Source organism: Mastomys coucha, unplaced genomic scaffold (assembly GCF_008632895.1).
Source record: "Mastomys coucha isolate ucsf_1 unplaced genomic scaffold, UCSF_Mcou_1 pScaffold22, whole genome shotgun sequence".
NCBI classification, from domain to species: Eukaryota; Metazoa; Chordata; class Mammalia; order Rodentia; family Muridae; genus Mastomys; species Mastomys coucha.
This window is the reverse complement of record NW_022196905.1, coordinates 99,272,101-99,281,183: the sequence shown is the minus strand read 5'-3', so window position 1 is coordinate 99,281,183 and position 9,083 is coordinate 99,272,101. Positions and strand designations below refer to the sequence as shown.

Below are 9,083 nucleotides of genomic sequence, written 5' to 3'. Positions count from 1 at the left end.
GCTATGTGTGGAACACTGAGAGATTCTGATGGGGGGAGGGGGTGAGAAGAAAGCCAGAGTTCTTAAGTGGTTATGATTAGAACATTGGTAGAATATGGACAGAAAAAGCCATTCTGTTGAAGGCTTAGACAAAAACAAGAAACAAGGTAAGCTAAGTATAGAGGTCATCTTTGTTGTACTGCTGTGAAGAACTGGCCAGAAGTCTGCACTGATGGGACTTTGTGGAACACAGAAGACTAGGCTGTGTGGTGCCTAACTGTTCCTGACAGCAGTGTTAGGCTCGGCAGTGGCATGTCCACCTTAGCTGCCATGAGCCGTGAGAGGACACCACTGCCTACAGCTGCAGCTCCTTGTAATTACAGTGAGGCAGGATGGCATGGACCAGAGTAAGGAAGTGTTGAGGAGAAAAAGGAGTTTTAGATTGGAAGAATCCTGACACTGTTCTTCTACAGTGTGGTAGGCCTGTGGGCCCGTGACAGCTCACATTGGAGTGTCCTATGTGATCTAGAAGACCTACTGCTCCAAAAGATATATGTGGGAAGCTTTGCTGTTTACAAGTGGCATTAAGCCTGCAAGCCCTCAGAACCTAAGAACTACAGGAGCAGCTTCCACAGGGATGAGCAGGATGTCCCCATGAGGGTGGCACCCAGTAGAAAGGAGGGCCAGGGACCAGACTGCTGTGGAGAACCTACCTACCCTAACAAAGTGTAGAGTTGTTGGATTGAGAATCTGAGACCCTAGGCCTGTGGGGACACAAGCCTGGGACAACTCAAGGCTTGAGGCTTCCACCGAAGAGAGTGGAGATCTGCTCAGGGTAGAGCAGAGCTGGAAGTGTCACACTGTCCAGACGCCTGAGGGACCAGACTCCTCTGTGTCCAGGGGCCACCCGGAGAAAGGCCATTCTGGAGCTTTAAGGTTGAATGTTGTTCTTCCTAGCTGTGGGTGTGTATGGGACAGGTTTCTTGGTTGCTCTTGCTATCTGGAGGGAGAGTATCTGTGCTGTGTGGGGAAGTAGAATGCTTGTCTGAGGTCACAACTGCTGCTGGAGAGATGCTTCATGTCATCCACTCATGTGAGGAGCTGGTCCTGAAGCTCTCAGGAGAGAGTGGAGGTATCTGCTGTGTTGAGGAAGATAAAAGTTTTTAGGAGGATAGAAGTCTGAGTCTAGTTTTAAATGTTCCCTCTAAAACTGTTTTTATTGCCAAGGTATAAGTTTTAACGGATGTGCAGTCTTTGATTTATTTCAGTGAGTGGTGCTTTTTATTATTTTAATTTTGTTTGTTTTTTAAAAGAGTCTTCAGAGACCATTAGAGCTCTGGTCTCATGAAGGGATTACTGCAGTTACTGTGGAAATGGACTGGTTACTATAGGAGTGATGAGAACAGTGAGTTTGTCCAGTGGCCTCTTGGTTTTCTCGTGTGCATAGCCATCTTATTCCCATGTTATTGCTGAGCAGGAAGGCCCTTGGGAGAAGATGGCGCCATACTCACAGACTTCCCAGCCTCAGGACTGTGAACCAAATACATGTTGGTGATTTCCACTCAGTCTATGGTATTCTGTTACAGCAGCAGACAGCACACCAAGGCACATAGAATATACAGTAGTTAGCTGAAGAAGATGAAATGGAGCTCTTAAGTAATTGGATAGGGATGAATAAGAGTAATTAAAAATGTTAGTGGTGACTTTTTATTTAGTCATGGTGTAGTTCCTGATGACAGAGGTTATAGGTAACACTGAATAAGTCCTCATCCTCCGAAGTTATTTGTTCAGTGAAGAACAAAAAGAAACACACTCTTCTCCAAAGCAGTGACTGGCACACAGCGAGCAGAGCAATGGAGAGCGCACATTTCCCACGACGACATCAGTGCCAAAAGTGACCTGTGTTTCTTGTGTATGAAATGAAGACTTGACTCTGAGGGTGTTGTGTGGTCTAATGGCACGCTTGTCACCTGCTTAGTGCTTAGCACAACGCTGTGGGGTCTTTTTAAGGTTCTTCCTTACTTAGTAAAACACAGCTGCTTTACTAAAAGAGTGTGAAGCCTTGGTGTATGACTTTGCAGCTCAGTTCACTTTTGGCCAGTCATTTTGCAGGTGAGGTCTTCGGTAGCATCAGACAACCTCAAGAGATTTTTAACCAGGTCCTTTAGACCCCTGGTTCACCGCACACATTCTGCACTCTAAGTGGCATGGAAGGGCCTAACACCTGGGCCTGCTTCTGTCCCACGGCAGAGGTATAGTCACAGAGCTAGGAAACCAGCCTTCACCAAACACAGACGTGCACAGTTAGACTTGAAATGCTGAAAATTGGTTGATCTGGAATGCTGCTGTGACAAACATGTTTGTACATTATTCTTTGCATTCAAGGGAACATTTTGTGACAGTTGTCTCTGATGCAGCAGGTGCCGTATGAATTTCTTCCTTGTGTACATGTTTATGTTACTCAGGTTCTTTACTCGCTTTTCTAAATGTACTGACAGCATTACAGGGGTGGGCTGGATGCTAGTAATTAACCTGGTTCAATGTACTCATTTCACCTACAAAACAATGTTTTGAGAACCAAGGGATTTTAAAATAATGAAGACTTAGATACTTAGACATTTGGGTTTTATTTTGAGGAGTCTGAGATTTGAAATATTTAATCTTCATAAAAGGAGTGAATTTCTAAGAATTTATGTGACTTAGAAACCTAGTTAGCAGAGTTTATCAGCCACATAACAGTTGCCCTATCTTCTGGTGTCATGACACCTTCAAATACTAACACTGGAATTTTAATGGGTTTATTTACAGTTTTAGATGTGATCATTCATAAAACAGCTTTTAGAGTCTTTTGTTGTTGTTGTTTTGTGTTTTGTTTTTTTTTTTTTTTTTTTTTTTTTTTTTTTTTTTTTTTTTGAGACAGGGTTTCTCTGTACTCACTCTGTAGACTAGGCTGGCCTCAAACTCAGAAATCCACCTGCCTCTGCCTCCCAAGTGCTGGGATTAAAGGCACCCCCCCTCCCCCGAGCTTTTAGAGTCTTACAGCATCAGAATTCAGTAAATATTTTTCTTCTTCATTCATGTAAATACTCTCATCTTATAGGTGTAGACTGCCTATTTGCATATTTCAGACATCACAGCATGTCTGCTCAATTGATCTGGTAGCGTATGACACCTCATTGACCTCTTCTTACTATTCCTCTCCCCTTGCTGACAGTGGTATTGTGTGAAGATCATATGTAAGGGTCATCAACTATTTGCATCCATAGTAATTTACATTCTACAAATTTTTTTTTCATAATGTGGCAAGTTTAACAACCAGTAAGCTCTCCAAAGAAAAGATTGTACCTGTGATCTAACACTAACCCTTGCTGTGTCCTACATCATTGAGGCAGACATTCTGTGGATTTACCTCAGAGGTGGAGTAGGTAACTGATCTCTAGTATTTCTCTGAATTCTTTCCAGAGTACGAGTCACTTAAAAGTCACTCAAATTCTAAGTTGCCCACTGCAGCTGCTGTGGGAAAGTGTATGGTGTTTGGCCGTTTACATCATTTGTGATGAACCTAGTTCTGTAAGTTAGACTGCTCTGTGATATATAGCTAAGATAATGCAGAACTTGTGGTTTCAACAGTGCATTTAATCTAAGCACATGGGGCCGTGATAGGAATAGGTGTTGCCCATATTGCGTTTTGGTAGAAGAGATTTCCAGCCGCACACCATCTAAATGCTAATAGTTAAATTATCAGGTTTTGCTTGATGCCTTTGCTCCAGAAGCATTTGCTGAGTCTCTGCTATATACCAGACTCTTTTTTGAGACAGGGTTTCTCCTTGTAGGCTGTCCTGGAACTCACTCTGTAGACCAGGTTGGCCTCGAACTCAGAAATCCGCCTGCCTCTGCCTCCCAAGTGCTGGGATTAAAGGCGTGCGCCACCACCGCCTGGCTATACCAGACTCTTGACTGACATCACTAATGACAACATTAGAATTTTCCAGAGCTGGGTTATTTGCCTTTGAGTTAGTTATTTTTCAATACCTGACTGTTAGTCATACTTTGCTTATTATTAGTCTCTTGTTAAAATGATAAATAGAAAAAAAGACCCTGTAAGTCTTAGTTTTTACTTTTTAAATAAACAGGTGACAAGAAGCTGGCCATTAGGACTGAGCTCTTCCATTTACTACAGTTTTTAGTTTGCTGTGTGCATTTTTGTCACATTGTCTGCTGTGAGGAACTGTGGTCTGGTTCTGTGATAGCAGCACCTGCTCCTTTGAAATCTGGACTTGGAACAGCCCACGTCACAGGTTCATTGCAGCCCATCCCTCCTCTCATTGAGGCCCATCCCTCCTCTCTTACCTGGAATTGTTTCAGGGGATTTCGTGGATGAGAGAAGCCATTTGAATGATTCTTGTGTTACATTTGGATCCTGCACTTGAAACCCTAGGGATGAATTCTTACTTCTCTTCCTGCTCCTTGACAAGCAGCATCTGCAGTCACTGTCATCCCTTTGTGTAGAGGATCCAAGGACTATAGAGTTGTCCTATCCACTAGTTCAACAATAAAAGTATTTTTTTTTTCAGTGACTCACATATTGGAATAAATAATTAAGGGAAAAGTAATGGGAAAATGTCAAAACCAACACTAAAATATTTGGTATACCCTTAAAAAAAAGCTTTCTGTTTAAATCACATTTTAAAAACAAACTACTGGAGAAAATATAGTGTGAAAAACTGTAAAGAATAGTTGGCATCAAACACTGGATCCAGCTGTGAACTCAGATGATACAAATTTATAGGTACTTTCTAATAAAGCTCACACGTTTGCATGATTGTACATGTAACAGGTTGTTTACAAAGGAAAACTGAGCCATGTTCGCGCCTGAATTTCAGTGGAAATTGGTTTTTCATTGAGCTTTGTATTACATTGTTGATATTCCATTGCTCATTTTGCTAGTGTTACTTGATAGAATAGTAATCAAATACATATTTAATTAAGTAACATTAAAAAGTTGTGATTTTCCTAGAAATAAGATGTTTAGAATTATTTATGATCAGAATTAAAGATTCTCTGTATTGTAATTATTGACCAACTGAGCTCCCAGTTCTTTAGCCACATCTTCTCAGTTGTGCCTGCGTCATAGAGCTCTATTTGCAGAAGCGGTACAGAGCAGACGTGTGCAGCTGGGACACTGCTCCAGGAGCCACTGAGAATTATTAGTGCCTACCCAAAAATGGAGCTGAACAGAGACTTCCTGGTGTAATTGAGCTGTTGTGACCTCTCTGTTATGTAGGTATGTTTTAAATATATGAGGAATTTTAAGTTTTTCTCTTCCTTTTTTAGCCATAGATTGTAAGCAGAAGAAATCAAGGTCAAGATCGGGAAGCAAGAAGAAAATGCTAACGTTGCCTCATGGCGCTGACGAGGTTTATATTCTCCGCTGCAGGTATATGCCTCGGTTGCCAGATGTGCTATGGCCCCCTTTTTAGGTGTCCTTTGAGATACAATAGTTGGCATTTTTATTTTCTGGCTTGCTTAACAACAAAGTGATAAATGATTTTTTCAGAGACAGGCTTAAAATCTTAACATATACATATGTTTGCTTCAACAACTAATAAAATTAGGTTTGTATATTAGCTAAATGCTATATTATACTGCAGTTGATAGAAGTGGTGTATTGTTGTGCTTTATATACTTGGTTAATTTGGTTTGGCTTATTTCTTCTATCTTTTAAGTTCCTGCTTATTGAGAACACATTTACACATTTTCTTTCCCTTCATTAGCACACCTCCCTTCATGTAACTTAAAGATAGAAGTATAGACATCGTGTGCTTCTGAATTAGAAAAAGGTCTTTCAAGAGATAACACTTTGGAATAATTCCTGTAATGAATTTAGATGGTCTAAAAGTATTTACTGGGGCAGGAGATGGCTCAGTAGCTGAGAGCCCTGGCTGCTCTTTCAGAGAACCCATGCTTGACTCCCAACACCCACATGCCTTGCAATATCTGTAACTCCAGTCTTGGAATCCTACGTCCTTTTCTGGCCTTCAAGGACACAGGCATGCACATTTGGTGCACAGACAGTACAGGAAGGCAAAATACCCATTAAATACATATTTTTAGAAGCTTATTAATCTTAAATAATATTCTAATCTCTATTAAAGTCATTGACATTTCCTAAATCTATTAATAAAGGTGTAAATTGACTGTTTCAAGTTAATTTAGACCAGTGGTTCTCAGCCTTCCTTATGCCGAGACCCTTTAATAGAGTTCCCTATGCCGACCCCAGCCATAAGACTGTCATTGCTACTTCATAACTGTAATTTTGGCACTGTTATGAATTGTAACGTAAATATCTGATATGCAGGATGGTCTTTGGTCACTCATGTGAAGGAGTCATTTGAACTACAAGGGGATTGTGACCCACAGGTTGAGAACCATTGATTTAAACTTAGGTGTGTTCCATGTGGTGTATGGTGAGATTTATTTCTTATATTGTAGGCTTTATATAAGTTAGTTTTGAATAGCGTTAGTTTTATTAAGAGAACTATTACTATCTACTTCCCTTATAGGTTTTGTGGCCTAGTCTTTCGGGGACCATTGTCTGTTCAGGAAGACTGGATTAAGCACTTACAGCGTCACATTGTAAACGCTAATCTTCCACGGACTGGAGCTGGCATGGTGGAAGTCACATCACTACTTAAAAAGCCTGCCTCTATCACAGAAACGTCGTTTTCTTTACTAATGGCAGAAGCCGCGTCATAGAACCAGGAATCCTTTTCAATAGCAAATTTAATTGGATGTAAATTTAAAATTTCTGTCTTTTTTTTGTAAGCCACATGAAAGTATCCATTATAAATACTAAAGTAGGAAGAATGGGGACCGTAAATTAGAGTGGCTTCAGAGCAAACAATACTTCAGACCATACAGTAAGTAGTCATATATTTTATATAGGGTGGAAATGTGTTTTTAAGGTTTACTAAGTTTTGTTGGCTGAGTTTACTCAACTAAAGGTCCTATATCTGAGAGCCATTTGTAAAGTGTTGCACATGAATCCTTACAGACAGACTTACTGAAAGATTATGTTCTCTGCAGTGTTGCCAGAGTCAAGGCTCTGGTTTTCCCCACACATAGAAAAATAAGATATTATATTTTGTTGGTATGTATTTAGTGTTTTGTATAATACCAGGAACTGCTAACTAAATTTACTCAACTTAGGGCATTAAATATCATGTACTTCATAGTTTGAGACTTCCCCCAAGTAGGGCAGAGTACTATTCTATCTAGATGTGTAAGTGTTTTTTTTAAATCATAATGGAACGGTATGTGTGTGTGTGTGTGTGTGTGTGTGTGTGTGTGTGTATATATATATATATACACATATATGCATATATGTACATATATATACATATATATATATACACACACACTAAAAAGTTGGAGGGAGATTTGTTTAAACAAGTATTTCTAAAAGAAATATTGTACATAGTCCTGGGAATTACTTGTGGTGAGGAAGTGCCCTCCCTCGGTTGCATTTCTCAGGCAGTGAAGTGGTGCGGCCATGCTACCTCCTGCTTTGTCAACAGATGCTATTCACCCTTTCCATTGTATCATAATAGATTTTAAAAATCTAATGTTCTTTATTGCAAGACAGATTTTGTTAACAGATTTGTTTCTTTGTAACGTTTTACGTACGGTTTGACTTGCTTACAGGACAGGGTTGTCTCTTTATTTAACGTTGTAGAAATGTAATTAATAAACAAGGCTCACTACACAATTTAGAATAGGCTTTTGCATTTATATTATCTTCCAAATTTGATCATTTAGCAAAACTATTAATACACAAAATATTTCTACATATGATGAGAATGTTTACAATTCCAGTTTTAGAACTTGTTTTGGATGTGATTATATGTATGAAAATTGTGTAACACTATGCTCATGCTAAGAACCGACATAACAGAATTATTGAAATAAATGTGCTGTGAGGAATGGACAATACGGTGCAGGTGTCTTGGTCATGATAAACTGTGATGATTCTTTTAAACACTTTCCAAAAACAACTTAGTTCCTTTCATCCAAAATGAGCGTCGTTTACAAACAGCAGTTGTATGCAAGCACCATTCCACGTCATTTCATGGAGTTGCTGATATAGTTGAACCAAGGATATGCATTGATACTTTTCATCATTTGTAAATAAAGTTAAAAACAGTTAAACGAAGGAGTGTTTTGGTAGACTATATATATACCTCACTGCCAGTGAAATTACTTTCCTATGGTATATCTCCTTGCCAGAAATCACTAAATAAAAAGACTTCAAGAATTACAGTGCCTCTAATGTGAAACATTTGTTACTTTCTATTTCATGGGAAGTAGTCCATGAGGTTGTTTTATTTAGTTAGATTGTTTATATTTACCAGGTACTTTTGTTTTCTAGAAACACTACATGGGTCAATATATTTTATGTGAAGAAATGTTTTCCTGTCATGGTTATTGAACATCTTAATTAGGCGCTAATTTATGTGTAAGTTCAGGAGGTTGTACTTTGTTTTATCTGAGCCAAAGGTCCCCTGAACCCTAAGGAATGAGATAATGGAAGGACTTTGGACCTCTTGAAAAGGCCAGAAGGAAACTTTGCCTTTGTCTGAAACAATGAGGTATAACTAAACTATCACATTTCAGTCACTCTTAACTGGGAATATGCCAAGTTCGTGTTGATATCGATCATCTCTTACTGAGGATGTCCCATTGAATTCCTTATGTGTATTTCAGTATGTGGATATGCTCTGTTTGTTTGATTTTTCCCGGCCTGGCTTTGAACTCAAAATCCTCCATTTCAACTTCTGGCCTTCCTGAGACTGACTATACCAGTGTGGCACTGTCCCTGGCTCAATATAATTTTTGAAACTGAACCATATGCTATCAAAGTAAGTAAAATTCAGAAGTTTGGGGGAAAAAAACGACAGGATTCCTAGATGGAAGTCTTGGAATCTTTAGAGCCTCTTAGATTTAATTATGGGTTTTTTCCTAATCATGACAGTATCAACATGTAGGAGTGCAGGAAGAATTAGTATAGCCACATGGTTGAGAGTTAAACCCAAGGTCTCCCACAT

At 39.4% G+C, this 9,083-nt stretch overlaps 1 protein-coding gene across 20 annotated transcripts in view; it reads left to right on the top strand.

Moving 5' to 3' along the window:
* The window catches only part of Znf644 (zinc finger protein 644), a 78,976-nt gene extending 70,680 nt beyond the window's left edge, over positions 1–8,296 (top strand). For 17 of the 20 annotated variants that reach the window (XM_031337138.1, XM_031337132.1, XM_031337142.1 and 14 more), the window contains 2 exons: positions 5,314–5,416; positions 6,543–8,296. In XM_031337138.1, the coding sequence (XP_031192998.1) occupies positions 5,314–5,416; positions 6,543–6,735 (296 nt within the window). In that variant the 3' untranslated portion in view covers positions 6,736–8,296. The other 3 variants (XM_031337147.1, XM_031337148.1, XM_031337145.1) reach the window with 3 other exon arrangements.
* The last annotated feature ends 787 nt before the right edge of the window (positions 8,297–9,083 follow it).